At 37.3% G+C, this 25091-nt stretch overlaps 1 protein-coding gene across 1 annotated transcript; it reads left to right on the top strand.

Moving 5' to 3' along the window:
• Positions 1-567: 567 nt before the first annotated feature.
• LOC141938559 (uncharacterized) lies at positions 568-24110 on the top strand. Its single transcript, XM_074857435.1, has 18 exons — positions 568-587; positions 2047-2203; positions 2696-2782; positions 2909-3016; positions 3215-3353; positions 5575-5759; positions 7764-7812; positions 8462-8656; positions 10110-10186; positions 17169-17424; positions 18009-18070; positions 18255-18374; positions 19959-20085; positions 20417-20542; positions 20809-20945; positions 21944-22099; positions 23158-23334; positions 23928-24110. The coding sequence occupies exons 2-18, from the start codon at positions 2048-2050 to the stop codon at positions 24108-24110; spliced, it is 2340 nt and encodes a 779-aa protein (XP_074713536.1). The 5' UTR covers positions 568-587; position 2047.
• Positions 24111-25091: the final 981 nt, after the last annotated feature.

Below are 25091 nucleotides of genomic sequence, written 5' to 3'. Positions count from 1 at the left end.
CCAGCTGTGAGGTTTGGAGCCTTTTCAACCCTTGTGCTGTCTGACAGTGCTACAGGTTGTGTGTGTACCGTGACCAGGTTTTGCTTTGTGTGCCATTCTGGATACCCTTCTCTTAAGGTGTCTGCAGCTCTAAACTCTGTTGTCACGATAAGCAGAATTACAATAACGTATCCCAGTATACAAGTACATTTTAGAGGCTACAGCCGGGCAGTATACCTGTTTACCCCAGAACATCTAAGGTAATTACAGTGCTGTATGACACAATGTGCAGACAGATGGACAGTTTGCATCTTGTGTTTTACATGCTATTAGTGGTTCAACCTGACTTATCTGAATGCTGGGCTCATATGAATGCTTTGAATTCCAGCTTTACATACATAGCTTAATGTTTGTATTTTGCCCCTTAGGTAAAAAAGCACAGAGTGAGAGCATAATCTCGACAAATCACACTTTAAAATAAGCTTATATTTAAAACAACTAAACTGTCAGTTACCTAACAACTATGTTTCCTGTCAAGGTCTGGTAAGAGTTTTGCCCTGTGACTTTGTGTAGCTGATGAGGAAGACTTCTAGATCGGGACAGCACAGGTATGTTTCTTTCCAGTAGTAGCTTATTCCCAACTTGGTGTTTGTTCAAGCTTTGTCAGTATTTCAGGCCAAGTTTTTCCTGGTTTTCATATAGTTGTCTGACAAAATAAGAACTGTAGATTAAACTAAACATTGCTGCTTAGTTTATGTATAGCTTTACCTCATTTGCCTCTTGGTGAAGTTTGTCTGGCTTCATGAAGCCTTGTATCTGCCTTTTACAAGCTAGATAGTCAGGCTGAACTGTTAAATGTTTTGACACCAAAGTGCTGGCATATTTCAGGTTTTTTGCTGGGCGGAACAAAAATATTACGACTGCTTAATAGGCAACACCTTTTCTGAACCAGCCCTGGTCTGTCCACTGTTTTAATGAATGCTGTGTGTTCTCCATTAGTATTTAGAGACAAAATATATATACGTGGCTGTAGCATAGACATGGGAATGTAGTATTAGACCATTGACTCATCATGTCCAAAGCTTCAAAACTGTAGGAGACCATGTGGTAGATGTCTAATTGCTGGAATGCTTGCTGCCATAGTCTATGAGCCCAGTGAGTTGCTGTCATAGTCTGTGAGCCCAATGAGTTAAACTTAATTCATAACAAAAGCTGCCAAGCCACGTCTGTAACATCACAGGAAAAAGCAACTGGAGAGTGAAGGGCAGACAAAATACGCTAATATTTTGAAATAAAATGCACTTTTTAAAGATTATTTTGAAATCTACCTGTCTACTATCAACGCTGAATCAATTTACTTTCATTTTCTATAGCAAATTTTCACTGCCCAGATTCTGAGATGCACAAAAATCATTAAATTTTGGATTAATAGATGAATTGCTGATCTATAAAATGACTGAAAAAGTTACTAAAAAGCAATTCTGTAACTTGCCCTCTGGCATGAGGTCTAATTTTCTAGTGTCCCCTTAATAGCTAAAACTATATGCTAGTCTTCAGAATTTTTCTGAACTCTGTCATGCATTAAGCTACATTGTGTTATATTTATAATACCAATTATTTATCAGGTCCTGCAGAGATAACCATGAAGTCTGGGTTACTCTTGCAATGAACTTTTATTCTAAATGGACACAATAATGGGATGATGGAGAAACGGATGTGGAACAATATGATTGTTTGGTGTTTTTATTTTTTAATTCTATCTTCCTTGTCAAACATGGGTTTTAGCAAGGTTGTGGTATATGTGTAAGGCTTTTTCCCTCGTAAACAGTTGCTTTGCATTGAAAGAAGAATGGCTGGTCTTGTTTCATCGTGATGTGAACTCCATTGCAGACCCTCTCCCCAGCTATCAGAAACTTGCTGTGTAAATTTTGAATAGGATAAAGAAAGCTTTCTCCTTAAAGAAACTGCAGCTATCAGTTTCAAATTGGCTTGTCTTATATAAGAGACTTCAGAAGCTCTATGTTATGTGATCAGAAAACAAAAGAAGGATTTTATTTTATCTCGCAGGATGGAACCAAATTTGGATAAAGAGGAATTTTTCAGACCATCCTATATTGCTAGTGCTGAGCCACTTCAAAGAACAGGGCCAGTAAGTGTGGAAGACCTTAAAACAGATCTCTCTGGTGATTTTTCTTTGGTTTCTTCAGACTCGGACACAAGCCAGGTAAGAAAGCTTTAACGTTTGCATTGTTTGGATATTTTTTAATAAGCTTAGTCTTTTCATCAATACGAATAATCAGAATTTTACAGAGAAGATGAAAAGCATCTTTAGTATGTTTTTAATTTGGAGGAGATAGATAGGATTAGACTAAGTTGTGTGGCACTGCATTGATACCTTATTGGGCGCATCAGTCTTGGAGCAGCTTAATCATAGAATGTTTTTGTGGGTTTCATTCTTGATTTCTCATTGCCTTAGTGTCGTGTGTGTGTGTATATATATATGCTGCAAGATTATGAACTCTTAAGTTATCACAGCGAACTTCTGCAGAGGCCTAAGCACTTGTGAAAACTGATGTAGTGAATTACTTTTGCTTCTCTTGTCATCAAATAAGTCTGTTCAAAGTAGCCTGGTGAAAATAAAACTGCCTTAAGATGCTAGCTATCCAACAAAGAAGCTAGTCAAATTTCTAACTTCCTTATTTTTTTTTTATTTAAGAGGAACGTTTTGGAGCCTAAGGGACACATACAAGTTTGCCTGCGTATTAGGCCATTTACATCGTTGGAGAGAGAAAATGAATTGCAGGTGTGACATTTATATAACTTGAAAATACCTTAAATGTATGCTTGGGGTTTTTGGTTTGTTTTTTCCTCTAAGCTGAGCTTTTCATACACTTTTCATGCCTGCATTGTTTCTGGTTCCTTTTAATAGAGCTGTGTTTCGATTGAAGATTCAACAAGTGTCATACTGAAGCCACCCCAATATTCTTTGAGTCGACTGAGTGAAAAAACTGTTGGACAGAAGTTCACTTTTTCACAAGTAAATGAATTGTCTTTAAAAATTTTTAATCTTTTCCTGGAAAAATTTGTTTAACTTTATATTATTAAATAGCAATCCAACTAGATTTTTAAACTGTCAATAGTCTTTAAGATTATAAACATACAGAATTTAAAGGATTCTTTAAAAGTCTCTAATGATTGCTGAAACAAAATAAAGATGTTTCTTGGTAATGCTCAGGTGTTTGCCCCTGAAACAACTCAAGAAGAATTTTTTGAAGGCACCATGAAGCAACCAGTGCAAGACTTCTTAGATGGATATAATCGTCTTATTTTTACATATGGCGTTACAAATGCTGGGAAAACCTACACATTCCAAGGTATAAGTAGAAATGTGTTCTTGAATGAAATTCCTTTTTTTTTTTTTTTTTTTGAGAGGATTACTTCTAGCAGAAATATTATAACTCTTTCCTTTATTTAAGCTGTAGGCCCTGTACATTGGCTTCTCTTGAATAATAATAATAATAAATAGCCTTTGAAAGTCTCCTTCCATAACCAATATCACTAAACTGCCAACTGACAGTCACTGCCAGAGTTTACGTAGACATACAGTGGTATTGCTTTGTAAGGCTGTAATAATTTCAACCAGGTGTACGTGACTTCTTTTTTCCTCCAAGTATCTAGAGGGTGGAGGGGGGAGTTAAGAAAATATGTGTTCTGTATATCAGAATGTGAAAAGTGTGTAAGTCCAGACTCATATTTTCTTAATCATTATTATAAAGGTCATATGCATCTTATATGCATTGTCTCCAAATAAGGAATAGTATTTGAGTCCGTTTCAATTATTACAGGCAGAGCATAAATGGTTTGAAACATATTTGAGTACTTCCAAGTATTTCTGTCTTGTCTCGAGTTTCTGAGTTTATCAATAATATCCTAGGAGACCTTGTCTCCTGATGTACTGTTTCTGTACTGTTAAAGCTCAATATCCTTTCTGGTTGGAAGATGTCATTCTTTAATTATTTTTCAAAACATTTTAACAAATAAGGTGGCTTGATTTAGATGGAAACAATTTCTCCTGTAATAAAATGGCAGTTCTAGATTCTATAATGCTTATTTTATACACAGAAGTAGTAGAAGGACAATATGTCTTATGCCATATGAAATTGATCTTTATTGAAGTGACATTGTCTTCTAAGTGATCTTCTGTTAGGTAGATTATAACTAAAGACTACTGCCAGTATTTTCAGTTATCATTAATCTGGGGCAATGATGGCATGCTCTGTCCTAATAAATAATAGGTAAATAACAACCCCCCAAAATTCCTAAAGTGTACAGTCCCGCATGCTTGGCTAGTTTGGGCTATATTGTGTGGGTTTTCAAGACTTTTTGATTCATGTCTTTTCAGACTCTGCAGACTTTTTCATGCTATTATATTTTTCTAGGACTTAACTATCAACTTGTGATAAGAACTGTCAGGGCAGAATGTTGCCTACGGGGTGCCATGATTTCCTCTTCTGTTATTCCCAGTATTGTCAATATAGCCTTTCCTTTGTGGCAGTACATGGCAGTCTGTATTCAGTCAATGGCAAGGGACTTAAGTGAAAGATGCAACAGTTTTTTAGGACTGTTTGTTGTTTGCCAGTGACTGCTACTTTGTTCATGTGAGGTTGAATTACAAGTGGCATTACGAGAAACAAAAAATTACGAGTAGATGAGGAGAAACAAATGTAATCCAACAGTACTTTAGTATGTTATTTGGTTCCTAGCTTGGTGTTTGAGTGCCAGCTAGATTTTACATAGGTTCTGACTTGGGCAACACAGCTAGTGCTGTAACTGGTGAAAGCCCATCTGTCTCAGGAGCGGTAGGAGTTATCAGAGGCTGGAAGATAATGCTGTCAGTCTGAGACAGGATAGTTGTTTCTCTTCCATTCTCCCCTCTTTCCTCTCCTCTCTGGTTTAGAAATCAAAGTTAAGTGAACCCTTTTTAAACTTGCATCTGGATTCAGAAAGATCAAGTGTTCACTGAGGCTTTTATCTGACTCCTTTTTGCCTTTCATGTGCAAAAGTAGGATGCTTTGGTAGGAAAGGGTCTGGGACAGGGAAAGGAGTGAGTCTTCACAAGGCTTCTAGAACTTTTTTGGTAGGGTCTGTGGAATTAGTACAGGACTGCAGCTGAGAGAGGAGTCATCAGTTGTATTTGCAGATTACTTCCTTGAGAGAGAGAGTGAAGGCAGCCTATGAAATGCAATTGAAAAACTGCAAATCTCTATTGAATGTGCGTTGGTTGTGGTTGGTTTGTTTTTTGTTTTTTTTCCTTAAGGCTAAGTTTATGCAGAACACCCCATCAGTTTTTATGTTCTGCCCCTTACTGTCTAAGGGGTAGAGCATGAGCTGTTGCTGAAAGCCAAATACCTTTCAGAACACTAATGACATTGCTATTACCTTGAGAATAAAAAACCCACTGCTTCGTGCTGTAAGTGGCCTCCAAATCCATCATGTATGCCTTGAGATTAGAGTTGCTTATCTTTCTGTCTTTGTTTATTTGTATATCTTGTTCACAGTAATAATTAGGGTCTTTCTTTGGTATGTTGCTTTCAGGGACAGAAGATGACATCGGTATTCTGCCAAGGACTATGGATATGTTGTTTAAAAGTATTCAAGGGAGGCTATACACAGCAATGGATTTCAAACCCCATCGGTGCAGAGATTATATAAGGCTGACTAGAGACCAAGTGAAAGAAGAAACTGCTATTAAAAATTCAATACTTCGCCTAACAAAAGAGGTAGAGGAGCACTTCTTTCTGTACTGACGAGTACGTGCATCTTTAGATAGCTCAATGTTACCATGTTCATTTTTCAATGGGAAGCAACTCTCTGTATTTAAGTATGGACGTGTCTTTGCTGTCAGGTAGCTCTTCAGATGAGCAGCAAAGTGAGCAATATTGCTGATGAACCCTGTTCTGTGAATTTCTGCCTTGTGGCTGAATACTTTATACAATGTAAACACTAAGGTTTTTTTCTATAGTTTGAGCATCTGATAATTTATCCTCTGGGGTTACTGGTGCTTAATAAGGATGGAATGCAAATAGTCTCGCCATCTGCGGGGATGCTAGTAGGTCTGCTCCTTTAAACAATTTACTCTCTTCCAGGATACTTGAAAGAAATGAATGATTTTGAGGTTGTTCCCCTCTTCCAGTCTATGCCAATAACCTCAAAGGAAGCAAAGGGTTTTTTGGAACAGCAGAGCTATAAAGCTGTTGGATTTCTAAAGATTTGAATTCAAACAGGTTTCTGCTGGACTTTATTCTTAAACAGTTCACTATTGAGTAGTCCAGAAATACACTTCAGTTTCATGAATTGCTTGGAACTCTAAAGCTGTTTAGTCCAATTACAGTTGTGGGGATTTGTATTTTGTATAAGCATACCTTTTTCCTGGTGTCTTTAACTCTGAAATGAATGCAATAATGTAAGAAAACTGAGCATATGCTAGGAATTGGAACTAGAAATGGATTGCAGTGCATTTTTTATTTTTAGTGAAAAGAATTATCTGCCTAGTGGTATGCTGGGTTATAATACAGTGGTGTGGCTGTTGTGGGATGGAATCTATCTGTTACCTTGATTTTTATCCGAGTTACTTAACTAGAATTCTCCAGTGTGGAAGGCAGGTGGCAGCAGAGTTCTTCAAGACTTCACTTCAAAAGCACAGGCGTATGTTCTATCTAGCTCTAGCAGTCTTTAAGGGCTTCAGAAAAAACGATCATGTATGTGTCCCCTGTAGTTTTGCCACTAAATCTCTAAGCTGTTCTTATAACAACAGTTTTCAAAGTTTGCACCTACTTCAACAGAGAGAGGTTTGGGTGGGTGTTTTATATGTGTAAAGCTTAAACCTGAAAGTTTTGATTACACACGTATTTAACTATTTCAGGAATTGCTTTATGGAATCCCAGCTTTATATGACATATGCTCTTGACAAAACATTAAAAAAACCCAACCCAAATCACACCTGTTTTTTAATCCATGTTTCTTCTCTTAAGCATACTGGTTTTGGTAGACGAGTTGCACTTCTTTGCAGTTCTGTGCCTAAAAAAACCAAACAACCAAAACTAAGAGTGGGAATGGAGTGTGTGTGTATTAACCTCTATCTGTAGGGATTTGTTTTACTTTGGTTTTTTTTTGTTTTTTTTTTTTTTAAGAATTCAGCAGAAGGAAGTTTTCCTTCTCTTTCTAAAACCTGGGCTTTATTTCAACTGTGATACAGCCTGTATCATGTAGTAGTAAGTTGTTCACTTAATTTCTTAAGTGAACAAGTGTTCTACATTTACCTCTATTTCTGAGAGTTGACCTAGGAAGCTGTAAGATACGGAATCCTGAATTAGCAAAATACCAATACTAAAAAATTTCCAGACTCTCTAGATTCACCAGGTTAAGAATAATGTGTAAACTGCAACTGGAGTTCCGCAAATCATCCTGTTAAATCACCCTGTTTCTCTGTGGGGTCCCACCCCTCTATTTTTCTGTGGCTAGTTTTCCTCTGGCTCAGGGAGCTGAAGTGCTCTGTACTGTGATAGGGCCTGATGTAAGGGAAGTGTCAGGGATGAGTATTAAGGTAAGAACAATCCTTTCAATAGGAGTGAACAGGTGCATTGAACTAGACATGATGCCTAGTCAGGATCTTTGTATTGGCATATTGCAACTACACTGTATTACTGTCTAGTAGGAGCTGTTACAAAAGGAACTGGTGATCTACTGTCAACGATGTATCTTAAAGCCTCTGTTCTCTTTTGTAGGTAGACCATCAAGATAGCACTAACAGCAAAGCACCAGTTGGTTGTAAGGGTATGTTTTATATTAAAGAATTGCAATTAAAGCAGGCAAAGAAGCTTTCTTAAAGTCAACAACTGACTTCTGGCCTATGTTAATAATAAAATGACTGCTTGGCATTTTTATATGCCTGTGAATTGGATAGTGATCAATTTATCTGGCCAGAAAACACAAGGATAAAATGGTTAGAAGTTTACCTGAACAGACATTAAATGAGATGAAACTATGGCAAGGAAAAATAGTACTACTTATGCTATGGTCTCTAGTGGTATCCTGACCCTGTATGTAATTAGATAAACCTAATTCTAGCATTTAAAAACTACCTAAATACTAGGTTTGCTTTAAAATGTTAGAATGATATGTACTTGTCAGTTTGATTCTTTTAAAGACATTGAAGAGACTTGAATAATTCTAACAAAGCTGCATGTTTTTGATAGAATTTGCAAGTGGGAAAGGAAGTGGTAGATGAGGTGTCTGGCAGATATGTAGGGTAAGCATGTGACTTCCAGATATTTAAGAAAGGGGAGAAAAGTTTCAAGGGATTTTTGTCTGGGGTAAGTGCTTTTTAGAAGGCTGCTGTAATATCAGTCTTCACTTACTAATTTTTTGAATAAAGTTTATTTTACAAGGTCTATACTGACTTGTAATATTTTGTACTTGACAGATTTGGAAGAACTCTTAAAAGGCTCAGAACAATCTAGCACAACTGCGAAAAATCACGTGAAATTTTCTCTTTGGGTTTCATTTTGTGAGATTTACAATGAATGTTTTTATGATCTACTGATTCCTATGTCAAATGACAAGAAAAGAAAAACACTACGCCTTGCTCAAGACATCAAGGGATGTTCTTATGTAAAAGGTGATTAGAATACATTGCAAATTGCCAAACGTGTAATTTGAGAAGTCAGTCTTCCTGTAATAATATTTATTTCTAGATTAGAAAACTCCTAACTGTATTCACTGTGGCACTAGAAATGTCTGCCTTGGGTATGAAAGGCAACAATCTACATACACAGAAGTATCTGTACCTTTAATAGTGTTTTCTCTCTGTTGTTAACTGTAACTCTTAAAAGCCTGCGTGCACTCCACTGACTTGATATTTCTCTGAAATGGGAGAAATATTGAGAACAATTGACAAATTTTTTAGTGTTTTGATTTTTTCCATTTTCTTAAAAAAGACTCCAAATTCTTACCTATAGTTATAATTGGCTCAACAGTTCTATTTTGTTAGTATTTTCAGAGAATATGTGAGAAAGTTCAGTCTGACTGCAAATTACATTTTACAGTACTCTAATGAAGCCTGTGATGTGATTTGTTGTGGGTTGGGGGAGGCGGGGGGTTAGCAGAACTCTAACAGTTCAGTGTTTGTTTCTGGCCATGGAAATAACAGGTTTCAAATCCTATTTGATTTATAGGTTCTTTGGAAAATCAAGACACCAATTCTAGATTAAAGGCTTTTTTGGAGGTGTTTGGCCTGCTCCTTTTATCTTTTATATGCCAAATTATAATTCAAAAAGCTGAATCAGATGATAAACCCAACTCCTTCATTTCTTCAAAGACTAGAAGAGGTGTGAAGTAGGAAATAGTCTGCTTTGAGCTATGCTTCAGCATAATCTCTTTTTATAACATTTGGAGGTATAAGGCTGTTCCTGATGTTCTAGAGGAAAACCAGCTGATGATTTTCTTATTTTTCTTCCTCACAGCTGGTATTTTTGCTAGTACAATTTTGGTGACCTCTAGTTTAACAGAGGCCATAATGTTCATATTCTAAGTTCCATTAGTAGGGTTGTAGGTATTTACTCTAGCCCATACCAAGGTGATATACAGTCATCATATTGCAGACAAAATTCTTCACTGATTTTCTTTTTTTTTTTTTTTTTTTTTTTTAACTTGATGGCCCTGAAAGATGTCTAGGTGATTTTCCCCCCGCACCCTCAAAATCGTAGGCTAAACCAGAGAAGCTGTCCAGGTAGAATTCTGCCTTGATGAGTATGAACATAGGGCGTTCATGCTCATATTAGACCCTGTGCTTTGGCTTTTCAGAGTGGAGGCTAAGGTTGCTCACTTAATTTGGATGGAGCATATTTCTGTGTGCTAATAGGATGAAATGATGAGAGATATGTGCCCTTCCTTTCCCATGGAAGGAAGAATCTTGATTTTGTCGTCACATAATTTCTGTCTGAAGCATGCTTAGTAAAATGTTTTTGTCTCAAATAAACGTATTATTCTTGGTGTGCATACGTTATCCCCTAATCCCTTCTTTCTTTTTGATAATGATATTTACAAGATTACTGTGTTTGTTCTTCCTAAAGGTCTGCAGTGGGTTCAGATTTCTGATTCTAAAGAAGCTTTTAGACTTCTAAAACTGGGGTTGAAACACCAGAGTATCGCAAGCACGAAGCTAAATACTTTCGCCAGCAGAAGGTGAGAAACTTTTTGAATAGCACTGGGCATAGGATGGTGTCTGGGAGGAAGGGGGAACTAAAATATGGATTGTGGCTTTTAGGAGGGGAAGAGGCTTTAACAGGGTCTAGATATCTAGGTTTGGCATCCTTTAGCACTGTGTGACCCAATGTTTTTAGTCAAAAGGATTCAATCCGTCAGTAAGATGAACCTGTACAAAAGCTAACAGATTTATCAAATACTGTCCTTCAAGCAAAAGCACTTAGCTTTATTCCATCTAAATGTCTGAGGAAAAAGCAAAATAAAGGCTACACCAGCATCTCTTTAAAAGTTTGTATCTGATAGAGTATATGCTGAGACAAGTTGACAGATTCAACAGTGTTTTGAACAGATGTTGTGGAGGCTAAAAATATTTTGAAGGTATTAGTCTACTTTATCTTCTCTGCTGATTTAAACTTTTCCTTTTAGTCACAGCATGTTCACAGTTAAGATACTAAAAATTGAAGATTCAGGAGCCCCACAAGTCACCCGAGTCAATGAGTAAGTTCAGAGCAGAGACCCTCTCTTCTTTTGTGATGAAGTTGTCAGTTATCTTCTGTGTTGGTGTACTGGTACTGACTATATACCCAGTGCTTCCTGGTAGAAGCTCATGCACTTTCTACCCACTTCCCACTCCTTTTCCCCACTTTCTACAATCATGCAGTACTTGGCCCTCTATCTCCAGCCATCAGGTTGCAGTGCTGTTCTATATCTTGTCCCCTCTGTTCAGCACAAGTTTCTGTTAGCCTGCTATATACCTGAACTCGTCTAAGTCCTCAAAAGGAAGAGGATGGTGGTGGGGGGGAGGGGAAATAAGAAGTGTGTTGGGAAAAGATTTGTCAGGAGGTAATGTAAAATTTGATTGGGAAAGCAACACTGAAAAGAATGGAAGTGTTTGTGCAGATGAAGATCAAGAAATTCTTCCTCTAAAAACAGTGATCATTTTAAAAAGTGAATAATTTGTGCATGTTCTAAGGTAAATAAAGGGAGTTTTCCTTATCTGTTTTCAGATTGTCACTGTGTGATCTTGCTGGTTCAGAAAGATATGCCAAGACCCACAATGAAGGTCATAGATTGAAAGAGAGTGGAAATATAAACACCTCTCTTCTGATTCTAGGCAAGTGTATTAACGCACTCAAGAATTCTCAACAGTCAAAGTAAGTCCTTGTACGAATTGCAAACTGGTTGTGGCTTTTAGGTATTACCTACAATGTTTAAAATATGCAATGCTAATACTAAGTTTTTGGTGGAAATGATGTATAGACTTGTTGATCTACCAAAGTCATCTTAAACTTGCCTTGTTCTGCTCTTTAAATCATCAATTCTAATCTCCTTTAAGCATGCTATTGTATATTTTAGCAATTTAACTTTACTCCTCTGAGCTTGGTTTATCAAAAAATCAAACTTTGGAATAAGTTTAAACCCCCCTTTTCACCAGTGTCATAGTAAGTGTCAAATTTTTAGCCTTTTATTACTCCTTACGAACTAACTCAACTGTCTAATACTTCTAGTGTAACATTTTTTCATCAGCAGAACATTGCTGTGCTATCATAACTGTGCACCATTTGACAAAATTTGTCTGTTTTTTAATAAATACTGACATAACTTTTAACACTCTCCTCCTGATCCAGCTAACCATATGCAGACAAAAGAAAGCCTTCCTGCTATTTATGCCCTACCTTGGGGATCTAAATAAGAGTGAAATAATACAAGAAGCTAGTTGTCTAAAAAACAGTACAATATATAGTCACAGCTGGATATAACTGTCCAGGAACTGCTTTCTCCACATGTTCTCATTTGCAGCTCTATTTCTGTCCCAGAAGTTAAATGAACCCAGTCTGCTGATGGATGTGCTTTGCCAAATTCACTTACCCCGTAGCACTCTTCCTGACAGCCTGTTCAAAGTCTGTAACACCTTAAGATGAAGAAGCTTTGCTAGCGTGTGTTCCTGATTATGTTCTGTGAATTTACAGTCTGTCTTATTTTTCTGTTCTTTCCAGATAGGAAGGATGCATTAAAACTAGCGGCTGCTTAGAGGGCTGTTAATGTATTCAGAATGACTTCTTCTGATCCCAATAACTTGGAATTTTAAGAGATCATGCTTCAGAGCATTTCTTCTATATTGTTAAAGTGTTAATACATGCCCTTTGCAAGTTGAATAGGAAATAGAAACTTTCTTAAAATTATTTTGGACTACCAGTCCTGCAGCAAAGCTATTTATGAGCTGTCTATGTACTCTGGTAGGAGTGTCGCTGCCTTCCTGAGTTCTGTAGCACTGTCCATGTAACTGAATAGCTGTTATGTGTCCAAAATGCAGGCAACCTATTTGGTGGCAAGTGTGCGTTCAGTCATGTTTTAGGAATTCTCATAAAATTTCCTATAAGCATCAAAAACTACATCCCCAGCTGTTAAATTCAAGGGCACAAATTGTGATTTTTTTTTTTTTTTTAGGAAGTGCCAAACTGCTGGGAGATTAGGAAGAAAGTTCTGAAAAGTATCTCCATGTGTTTGGTGTATGCTCATTTTCTTGCCTAGGCACTTGCTCTTGTCCATTCTCAGAGGCCGGATACTGAGTGAGAGAGATCTCTGATGATGTTGGATACTGCATGCCTAGAACTAGATATGTTCTCTTCATTAATGTGGAAGGGAAGAGAGAGGTTGGGGTATAGTTTGGTGTAGCATGAGGCTGTGTGACCTGCCCAAGGCTAAACGTTGAACACTTTCAGTTTAAGTGCTCCCATTGGTTATATTGCTATAGCCTATCTAAGATAATGGCTAAAGCCACAGTCACAACAGCCACATGGTCTCTCTACAAACAGCTGCATCTAGTCCAAAACAATTTTAATTTATTTAATGACTACTACTTTAATAAATATTTTTAAGTCTTCATGCTGGGTAGCTTTTACACTGACTGGAAATTATTAAACATCTGGTCATCTGTTCTTTTGTCTTTAAAGGTCGCAGCAGCACATACCCTTTCGGGAAAGTAAACTAACTCATTTCCTTCAAGGATTCTTCAGTGGAAAGGGGAGTGTATACATGATAGTAAACATAAGCCAATGTGTTTCAACGTATGATGAAACACTCCATGTGTTAAAGTTCTCGGCCATTGCACAAAAAGTAAGTGTGTTGCAGTTTATCTTGATCAGTACTTCTGATTTGCCTTTAAAGAGCAGGTTCCCTCACTCCTAAGAATATGAATTTAGTGACTGGGTTTTTCTGTCTCATGTTGCAATCGTATTTTCTGATTGCTCCTAGTCAGGCTTTATTTCCTTGTAAAGCTTTTAAAAAGGCTTTGTTGGGACATATATTTCCTATTAAAAATCCGTAATTCCCATAAAATATCCAGCCTGACAAGACACTTGCTATATTTGGAAGAAATTCCATGAGATCTGGGTGAATTTTTCTTCTGTAGTCATAGCATGCTCTCACCTAGTAGCAAGTCTAGCTGCCCCATATACTACTGCTATCTTAATGTGGAATATTGCTCACCTGAGGTATGTAGGTTGAGCACCAAAGAGAATTTGAAAGGTTGTCTTTATGTCCTCAGGAGCTTCAGTGGGAAGGTGGAGGTTAAGCAGAATGAGTAGGAGTAAGTGCAGGGATAGAACCCTGGTGGAGTTGGAAGACAAAAGTATTGGGGATCAGTGCTGCAGCCTTAATGGAAACCATGGAAAACTTCTGTTGACAGTTAAATATGTTCAAAGGACAAGAGATCCAGGCCATTAGAATGTGGGCTCATCTAAATGGGTTAAGTACAACACTAAAACAAACAGAATTTGTTGGATGGCATTTGTGTAATGCAACTAGAAACTCAAAGTATAGGAAATACAGAAATCTGAAGGTGCATGAGGTGGCAACCCTCTTGTACGTTGTCAAGCTAGTGAAACTTGGTGTTCCTGCAATCAAAAGAAGGGTTAGACTCTAAAGTGACTCCTTTATACTCTAGCTGGAAACCAGTTGAAGTAGTGACTCTGAACAGACGATAGACTGGGGGAGTACTGTGCTCAGGAGACCTATAGGGAAGTGCAGCGGGTATATCTTGGAAGTGCCAGTAGAGGATTAAAAAATACTGAAGACTTTATTCTTTGTTTTCTGGGTAGGTTTTAGCTATGGACACATCTGTTTTTGTCCAAGATCAGTCATTTGACCAGAAATCAACAACATCATCACTACTTAGTCACATTAAAATGCCAATTTCAAGGAAAAGAGTTACTGTCCTATGGGACAGGAGCTTAGAAGATGTGATTGAAGATGATAATGAGATGGAGGAACAGCATATGTCAGGAGAAGAAGCAGTGCAGAAACATGAAGATAATAAAGTTATTATGGGAAAAAAAGAGTACATGGTATGTGCCAGGGGTATGTTAAGAATTAGCGTAGCATGGAGTCTTGAAGCAAGGTATTATTCTGGTTTTCCCCCCTCTCACCTTTTTTTCTGATCACCCTTATTTTATCTAAATCCAGCATTAAGAACTAAAAGTGGGATTACTCATGATGTGATGATGCCTGTTGTGGGAAAACTCTATAATGTGTCTGAATATAGACCAAGCAGTAAGAATTGCAGATTTGGCTTTCTCTCCTTTTGGTAGCCTGTGGTCAATGCACAGCAAGTATTACCTGCTTTTAGCAATACAGAAGACTGTTTCTCTGTATTCTGTGTACAAGAAAATGCTGAAAACTGTTCCTTAAGGAACAGCAAATTTAGTCACTTCTAGGGAAGATGAGGAGGGAACTGAGGACTAGAAACTGTTTTGTGGAGGTTTCATTAATATTGTCCCAAAAATGAGCACCTGGAAAACAAGAGCCAAATCCTGTGGAGCTTAAGCCTGTTTAAGACAACTTCAAGAATTCTTGTAATAAAATGGATGTTCTTTACAAATGCCTGCTCTGTGCAAACTTATAAACTGCTGTGTTAGTACCAAAGAGATCTTCTGATCTACTCATAAATCTTCCTGTTTATGAATAAGCTAATAAAAGAACTGGAAGAAATTTTGTCAGGTGGAAGGGTAAAGTGGTGTTGTAGTGTTTGAGGAATGAGAAAAATCTCACTTATGGGAAACCATGTCGTTATGAAAAACTTAATACTAATGGTAATTCTAGATGCTGCTGAATCTCATAGAAGAGTTGAAGAACAAACTTATTGCTGAAAAGAAGAATAAGTTACTGCTGGAACTAAAGATTCGTGAAGAGGTGATGCAGGAATTTGCCCAATATTTTGCTGAGCAGGAAATATATTTCAAGTAAGTTAGCTTTAAGTGGTTTTTAAAGTTAATGATTAAAAAAAATTAAATTCCATTCATTTATTTCTTAAATCTGTCTCTTGGCTATAAGAGACCACACTCTTCTGCTAGACTTACTGCCTCTGTTAATAGATCAGTTTCTGTTTGGACTATGAGTTCAGGAAAAATACTGTGTAGGAAAGGCTTTGATTTGGGGCACATAGGGTGTGTGTGTGTGTGTGTGTAATCTGTCAGCAGTGTTCCTGTAGAGCTCTCCCTAACAGAAGAGCTTTGATAGGATGTCTGTAGAAAGAGTGACACTTGCAAATTCTTTGGTTACTGCAGTCTTAGTGATACTTCAGATGGGTATTCTGGCTCAAGAAGCTTAGAAAAAATGCTTGTAGTCAAGTGTTAGCCATATCTGTGTATATATGTCTCCCCCTCATTCTTCAGGAGTGTGCGTACTCTGGTGTAGCAACACCATTTTGTGTATTGTTTTATTGTGCCAAAATAAAGAAAAAAACATCTTTGTTTATAGGCAGCTGTACTAATAACTTTGTAGCAGCTCATACTAGCTAGCTTTTATCTGACTTATTTTTCCTACTATAGTGAGTTCCTTTCTTATGAACGAGAACGGCTTCAAGAAGATTCTGACAGACGCCTGGAAATCTTCAAGGAACTTGTAAATGGTGATCTTGAAGACATGGATGAAGAAAATGAACTAAAGGATAAGCGTCGCAGTGAACAAGCTGGACCTCTGGTATTATGCCCCTGATAACATCCCTTTCACTAACTACCTGTTATGGTGATGGTACGTCTCAAGAATTAGAAGAATGGTTTCAAGGAATTGCATGCTGCCTAACTGTATCCTCAGCAAGATATATTTATCATGTTCAATAGGAGTAGTTGCTGTGCCTCGGATATGCATTTAGGAATCTGGGGTTTTCTGCATTTCTGCAACACAAAGTGAGAATTACTGTGTACAAAGAAACTGGGGGAAAAGCTGCAATTATGCTATAAACTGTTGCATTGAGTGCCTGTTTAAGGTATTTGAAGCTGACTTCTAAGACCCCATATATGGATGGTACTGGAGTGGTCCCAGAGACTTCTTTCCTCTTAAGGCTATTGTGGCTACAACTGAAGCAATGAGAATTGTATATACACTTAAGCATAACTAAACTCTGAAGTTGAGGCTGGTTCTTGTGAGTTTCGAACCCTTTGTTTTTAAAAAAACAAGGAGGAAAGAAAGTCAGTGTTTTAAGTACAGCTTAATTTGATAAGTTACCACAAACTTATTTGACCTCACAAACTTTTACTGATATTTGAAAATTTCAGATGTATTCCTTCTAAAACTGTTTGCTTGCTGTGTTCATTCAGTGTTCTCATCGGGTAAAAATGCTAGCTTTTATATTAAATTTGGAGGGGATGCTTTTGTGGTGGTATAAAAGGGAATGTGATGGTGGGCCGTTAAATGCTTTAAAAATAAAGTAGCTGTTACTTGATGCTGGAGAATTCTGTGTGAAGGTAGAGAGAAACTGGCAATCAAATTGCCTGTGAACCTACAAGATGGCTTTGAAGTCAGAATTAACTGTACTTAGATGTTTGAGTACATAACGTTCTTTGAAATTTTCAGTAGAAATAATGGATATTGTGTAACTATTTGCTACTTCTAAATGGATATAAATTATCTTTCAGGATGGAGAACATGGCATAGGGCCAGGCACCTACATTGATCTTGAGGATGTTATTGATTCTCTGCAGAATGATGTCGTTGATACCAAAAAGCAGGCGGAAGAAACATACAGATACATTGTGTCTCTGGAGGACCCACAGGAAGCTATAGGTTGGCTTGAAAAGCAACTGGGAAAAACTAGCACTGAACTAACTCAGACCAAAGAAAAGCTGACAGAGAAAACCAATGAACTAATCAAAATTGAAGAACAGCTGACACAGAAAACCAAAGGTGAGCTGGGTGTGTGTGTGATGTGAAAGAAAAAAGAAATGACACTGTAAAATAGAAATAATCCAGTTGAGCAGGATTTTGGAACCAAATCGTATGTTACCTCTATAGGTGGTAATCAATTGTTTTGTGTATGTTTGGGTTGAACAATTCCACAGGCCTTGATTATTTCATTTTTAAGACAAAACTTAGAACTGTCAGTTGAAGACTTCTGAATTGTGGGGGTAACATGTCAACATTATTTATTCTTGATTTCATGGTTATATTGTGATCCCAGCACTTCACATTTTGCTGATGCAGTGTTTTCAGGTATTCTGTGGAACATTCATAGATAAAAGTATCAATACCTCATAATATGATTTCAGCAGAAGTCTCTTGACATGATCTATATTTTATACGGGTTACAGGGCCCAATTCTGTTCAAAAAAACCTGAACTTTTGAAATGTGTCCTGTAAGTAGAAGCCAACACAAAAATAAATGAGTCTATTCAAAAGCTACTGAAGTACCAGAAGATCTGGAAAAATGGATTACTGAGTAAACCATGTAATAGCCACTTATTTGATGCAGGCTTCTCTTCCTGTTACAGACTTTGAAATGCAGATGATTAAATCGGATGAGGCTGCTGAGCAGCTTAAAGAAGCAACTGAGGTAACTTTCTCAAAAAAAACTTGTGCAAAATTACTTGCTTTAGTACAAAATTTCAGTAGCTTAAAATGCTATTGTAGTATGTTTCTAGCTTTTTTTATATCAAGCTTAGCTTAACTGATCTTGCTTCTAAATGCATTGTATAGTTCAAGAATTTAGCATTGACTGAACTACTTTCTTTTCTAAGAAAATGAATACGCAGAATAAAAGGATTCAAGAACTAATGGACATCGCAGAGCAAAAAGATGATGCTATCACGAGACTGCAAGATTTGATATCCTGTTTAGAAGAAACCATAAAAGACTATGTAAGTCTTAGACATCTCAATTTTCTGTTTACAAAAAAATTAAATCTGTGCTTATAACGGACTTGACTATTTTGGAAAATTGAATTTTTCTGTAAGTAATTGCTACTTTCTTGAAATGGTAGCAGGCGAAGTTGGCATTACAACTGAAGTTACGGCAAAATGTGTGCAGAGGTGTGTGTGGAAAATAGGATTTCTGGAAGCAGTGATCTGGAGTTACTATTGGAGGACTGTCGATGAGACTATGAAGAGCCACTCTAAAGAAAAAAACAACACTCAAACTGGGAGGACTCCAGCTGTGGGAAGAGAGGGATTATGTCACTGTCTTTTTTATTTTTGCCTGAATGGAAGAGGAAGGAAAGGAGGTTTTGCTGCAGCAAAAGCTCAAATTTAATTGAAGTTAGAAGTTAGTGTGAGAAGGACAGTGGTTGTGTAAATTGGCAACAAAAATCAGTGTGTCCCACCTACTACCATGATGCACACAAACTTTCTAAGGCAGAGCAATAATATGAATGTATTGAGCAGAGTTTGATCTAAGAGTGGATGGCCAGGGTATCTCTGCTTTTGATGCGATCAATAAAATTTGCAGCTGGCTAGTCTGCTGCTGGCTGCTGAATGCCAAAAGGCTGGCTTGGCTACATGTACACAGGTTAAAAAAAAAAAAATCAAAACATGCGGTTAGGTGTTTTTTTGAGCCTGATGCCCTGTAACCTGAAATGTAGTTCTGAGAACATTTTAAGTTAAACTTAGGCAGCGCTCTGATCCATTTTTCTCTTCCACTGTGAACTTAAAGCTTTGACCATACTTAATCTTCTATTCCCTCTCTGCCTCTGAGCAACTTAGCTTTTCAATAGTATTAATGCTCAGAGTGGTAACAGTTGTGATGACTGCTTCCTATCACTGCTCCTTCCAAGAGACAGGCTCTAGCTCTGTCCAGTGTTTCTATGAGACTGTGTGGGATGAAACTTAAAATGTGACAACAAACCTCAAGTCTGTTCTATAGATCATTATTTTTTTTAATGAATTACTTAGATGAGTGATTGGTCCTTGGCAACCGGCATGGCTTGCCACTTGTGTCATCTTGTGAGTAAAGAAACTTTATTCTTGGTCAAATACATAGTCTAAAGTATGTATGACAGAACTGACTAGGCTTTCAAATTGCATCAGATCTTTCATGATAAAAATGATCTGTGGCTTTGCTGAAGGTGGTTAAGACTCCCAGCTCTACCAACTATGACAAGAAAGTGATGAACTTGTAGAGCTGACCATTGGCCCTTTGAGCAAATCATGGATTTCCTCAACTCTTTTGACACTGGATACTTCAGGTGGTAAACTCCTTTTGCATTTCGTAGTTTCCTAGTCTCTTGCTCTACTTTCTGTACAGTGCAAAGCATTGTGCTTATTACTGTCTGAAGGTGTACCTGCTTTTTGTTTAAGCAACTGATCTGTAACTGACTTGTTCTTCTGACAACCCATATACAGGTTACCCAGATAGATTTGTAAAAATATTTGCATCTAAAAGATTACTAAGCCTATTAAGTGCTCACTTTGTAAAACTTCAAAGTAATTTATCTTATTTTAACACAGGACAACACTGTAACTACCATTAAAAGAAAATTGGCAGAAAAGAACTCTAATGAACTGATTGAAAGCAGCCAATTCAGGGATTGTGAGGAGACTCTATTGAAAGTGGGAAGAAAACGTTGCTCTGAAAGTAAGCCTATTGTGGAAAAAGTCAAACCCTGAAACATGAACTAGCACAATAACAGTTTTTGCAGGTTTGATAAACATTTAGCAGTGGAACAATAGTTAGGTTTTCGTATAATACAAGCCTTAGTCTGACATTAACAATGAAATGCTCACCTAAATCAAGTTGATGAGAATCACTTCAGAATTTTGGATTTGGAAAGTTTAGTAGAGATACTCTATTTCTTTCTAATAGAGCTTTAGATCTCAGGAAATGGGGGAAATTACTTGTGATGAAGGCACTTTGGGAGAGAATGGTGGGAACTAGGATGGGGGCTCATCTGTAAATATATTTTCAGATCTGTGTGCAAAGGAAAAAATAATTGAAGATATGCGGATGACATTAGAAGAACAAGAACAGACTCATATTAAACAAGATCAAGTGATTGAAACCAAATTAGAAGAGACCAACAGATTAGTTTGGGGTAATCTCTCCATGGAAAGGGAGCAAGGAGACAAAATTGTTTTGGATGTATTGTGATAGCTGCTTTAAATCTCTGTTTTGATTTGCTGAGTGTTATTTAGGCATTAATTTTATATAGTACATAACAAACTTCTAACAGTTAAAGGCTTCTGTTGTCCCTCTGTGGTCATGGCTGATAAATCCAAGTAACTTTAGTAGAAGGATGTGAATGTGGTCAAATATGCATTTAAGACTATGTTATATAACCTCATTTTGTGTGCTGACTAGAACTGGAAGCATGGAAGCAGAGATATAGAGAGCTGGATAACCAGAGCAATAGTGACTGGCAGCAAAAGATGAGCAAAACCACAGAAAAAAACATAGATGAAAATGAGGAATTAATAAAGCTGCGAAAAGAACTGAAGGTAAAACATGGTGATGTAATTCATACTTAGGTTTAAAGCCATAACTTTCATTTAGGAGTCTAAATTTTTTTTGTGTTGCTATCTTCAAGAACTAGGGCACAATGTGGCAAGTTCTGGTAAAGGAAACCTCCTCTAAAAACTGCCGTGCATCAGTGCAGCAAAGTCTGGATGTGGTGTCTTTGTAATATACAGCATCACTGATGCTCCATAATGGAGTGCACCCTTCACTATGTTATGCTACCATGGACGGTGCTTCTCTAGCTGGGCTCCTCTTAAAATTGTCTTGAACAGATGTCAAGAGTTGGATTGTTTCAAGCCTTTTTCCCGTCAGTTGCTTGGGCAAATAAATCAGACTGTTTAAAGATCTTGTGCTTGCTGTGTGACCTGTAAGTCCTTCCTGTTAGACTAAGGATTTACCTCTTAATTCTCCTTGGATTAGAAAGTAGACTTTTTTCTCAAGCAGCTTTTCAGGTCCTATGTGGGAGAATGTCTGACAAGAGGTTTGATTGTGGCAGAGAAGGAGGCAAAGTTGCTGTGATTGAAGCGACATTCTTAGTTACACACTCTCTCTGTTTACCATTCAAATTTTGCTGCATTTTTTGCCTTTCAGTCTTGAAGTAGGTTTTTTAACATGTTCTGCAAGTATAAAAGATTGGGAATTTGTAAGTAAAAAGGGTCTTTTTGCCATTACCTTTGGTGTAACTTTAATAGTGTTTGTGACCTACCCAGAGCATTTTTTAGAGGGAAAAAAGTCTGTTCCCTGAAGATGTGCCAGTCCGAATAATAAGTTCTGAGAACTGCTGAACAATTTTTTTAACTGGAAAGGAACAAATGAGAATATAATACTTGCACTTGGGAATATGCTGGAGTAAAACTGTGCTAGTATTTCTGTTATCTTTTTGAAATTAATGAGTTTAATGGTAATCTGGATTTTAAGACTTCTTTTTTTTGTTGCTTAATCTCTGCCTATGGCTTTATTTCTGGTTCCACTAAAATAGGAAAGTGAGACAAAGTATCAAACTGATAAAAAGAATTGGCTGGAGGAAAAAATGAGACTCATGAGTGAAGTGAAAGAAGCTGAGAGCCATCACAACAGAGAAATGAGAAAATTTGCGGATGACAGAGAACGTTATGTAGAGCAGCAAGCAGAAATTGTAAGTGACTGGAGGTCTCGTCAGAGTCCTCTAGCGTAAGTCGTTAGTACAGAGCAGATCTCGTGTCAAGTGTTAACAGTGTGGGTGCTTGAGGGGAGCTGGCCTTTGTCAAAGTCCCCTCATTTATCACATGACAAAGCCTACATGAGATCATCTCAATGTGAAAGGGAAGAATAGGAGTGTCACAAAATGAAAAAGCGTGATACGTAATGGAAGTTAGTGTGCCTGTTCCTTTCTATCCTGTCACCACCACCACCTTCTTCAAACTTCATCTTGTGTGTAAAACACCAATAAGTAACCTATGCTTAAATGAATTGCTACTTAATGAAGCTAAGAAAACATACTTTGAAAAACAAGATTTGTTGCTTGGCTTTTCTGAAAAAAAAAAAGGGGGGGGGGGGGGGGGAGAAGCCTATGAGGCTTTAGAAGGAAGAGAAGAAGCAAGCAGTAGTTGACAAAAAAAGCCTCTTTCCAGATCTTTCCAGTAAAAATACTTGGTCAAAATGCTAGTGGTTTTGCTCCCATACCACTTTCAAAGTAGGGTGACTGATAGTTAATAACAAGGTGGATACCTTGCCTGGTCACTGGGCTGTATCAAGGTTGTAATTTCTTAAGCATATGAAATTATTGTATGAATCTGTGCAATCTAAAACTGTACTTGCATCTAGAAGTAGTTAGCAATGACCTTCTGGACCTGCAATCAGTACAGGGGGATGTTAGGAGCTTGGGACTACTTTCACTTTGTCTGTGACTTTGCTTGCCTGAGACTTTCCAGTAATAAAATCAGTAAGTGGGCAAGCAGGAGTGGTGGTTCTTGACAAAAATTCTCTTCACAAACAGTATAAATATAGATACAGTTTTTTCTCATTTGAAGCATGGTTTGCTTTTGTATATTTGTAGTGAAACTAGTTCTGTGTGAGCTTTTTAAGATCTACATAGGCTCTCAAGTCTACTGAGGCCATAAAATAGTACTGACTATGCCAAACTAAGCTGTCAGAACAGTTCAGATGGTTTGTAGAAGTGGTGTTCAATTCTAACCTATTTTTTCCCCCATTCAGGAAAGACTTGCTGCACAGCTGGTAGAAAAGGACAACAATCTTCAAAAGTGGCGTGAAGAAAGAAATAAATTAATAGAAGCTTTGGAAGTACAGCTCAAGACTTTGGCTTCTATCACCATACAAAAAGATAAAGAAATAGCAGAACTGAAAGAAGCTGCAGTAAATGATTCAGGAAAGGTCCTCTCTCATTCTTTCTGTTGTTTCTGTGGGATTTTTTTTTTAGTTGTTTTTGTGATTTTTCTTTTGTTATTCACTAACTCTGCAAAACACTATGTTTTGGCTCTATTCCAAACATATTGAAATTGTTTGCAGCTAATACAAAAAAAAAAAAGCTTTATGCTTTTCTGAAACTGAATTTGTAACAGTAACTGAAGTTTCAAAAAACTTAGTAGTTCAAATAAACACTCAAGTCTATTTGATCATTTGATTGCAATTTGATTAGACTGGAAATCTGAAACAACTATCACATCAGCTGCCTTTTGCACAGAACCAAGAACTTCACAAACAATGGGAGGTGAAATTTATAACCCTACATAAGTAGATTAAAATAAAAATTTTGCATTGCATCTTCCCAGGCTGTTGTATGACCTTTCTTGGCTTTAAGTAGAGGCCACTCATACATGAAGTTGTTGGCTTTTTGTTGGACAGCTGGCTGTTTGAGCCTGCAATTCTAAAACTGATGCTACTGAGTAATTGTAATGATGCTCATGCACATGTTAATTTCTTTTGCCAATCCTGCAATTTGTGGCAATTTTTGCTATGTTTATTAGGATGAGGGAACTGATACAGAAGAACTAAGAAAACAGCTGACTGAGAAAGATGACTTTATAAAGGAATTGAAACAAGGCGTTAACCATAAAAGTCTTCAGTCTTTGGCAGAAGTACCTTTACCTGAAGGACAAGATAAAATAGATCAGTCTGTAAACAAAGAGGTATGTTTGTTATATTTATAGAAAGTATGTACTAATGATATGTTGTTAGTAACATCTTTTTTTTGTTGTTTTCTCAGTATATATTTCAGCAATGTGGGGAATCTCCCAGAAGTTACTTTCTGTAGTTCTTCGTACTTTAACTATATCATTAATTCTGAGTTCTTGTTTATTCTTCTCTCTCCCTCTTTCAAGTTCCCTCTCAGAAAAAGAAGTACTTTAGTTAAGAGAATACCACCTCTCTATACACTATAAAACTTCTGTACCTGAGGGAAAAACTAGTTAACTAATCCAGATTCTAGAGATTTGAAGACATAATATTTGTGATGTCACCTCTGTTTGGTTATGTCAGTGCTAAGGGGATTTCAGCTCAGACAACTTTCCTGATACCACCTATAGTGTGGTAGTAGAGATGGTTCTGTAATTAGAGCTGCCAGCCCGTATGGGGTTCACAAGAACAGAACGGTATCTTGCATCTTACTTAAAAACAAAACAATATTTGAAGTTTACACAAAGAAAAGATCGACTTTGCATATTTCCTGAACAAAAATTGAAAGGCTTGCACCTGTACTGAGCCTTCTGATTATGACCAAATCCCTGTGTGCTACGTGAGCAGTATTCAGTGAGGTAGTTTTCCTCCCAAACTGAATTAATGCTCCGTGACTCCATTGCTAACTAGTAATGAAGAGAGCTGAACATGGATTTCCTAGCAGACCCTCCCCTGGCTGCTAGAAGATGCGATTCTCCTCTTGTGGCAGAACTGGACTGAATGATGAAATGCATCTCTTCATCTCTCTCCTGTCTACTGCCAAATAAGACTGGCCAGTTTCTTGCTACTTCATCAATTCAGCTGGTGCCGTATAGATAAAGCTTGTGATGTATGAGGGAGTAGAGAGGAGCTCTCAGAATGGTTATTGCTTTATACAGCTTTGTAATGGCAGCTAAGAGAGCACCATAAAGTTAGTTATTTTTGCTATAAAATTAGTTACAGAGAAGAATTGTTGT

The sequence above is a fragment of the Strix uralensis genome, unplaced genomic scaffold (assembly GCF_047716275.1).
Source record: "Strix uralensis isolate ZFMK-TIS-50842 unplaced genomic scaffold, bStrUra1 scaffold_147, whole genome shotgun sequence".
In the NCBI taxonomy this organism is placed as follows: Eukaryota; Metazoa; Chordata; class Aves; order Strigiformes; family Strigidae; genus Strix; species Strix uralensis.
The sequence above is the reverse complement of the archived record's forward strand: the minus strand, read 5'-3'. Positions and strand labels throughout refer to the sequence as shown.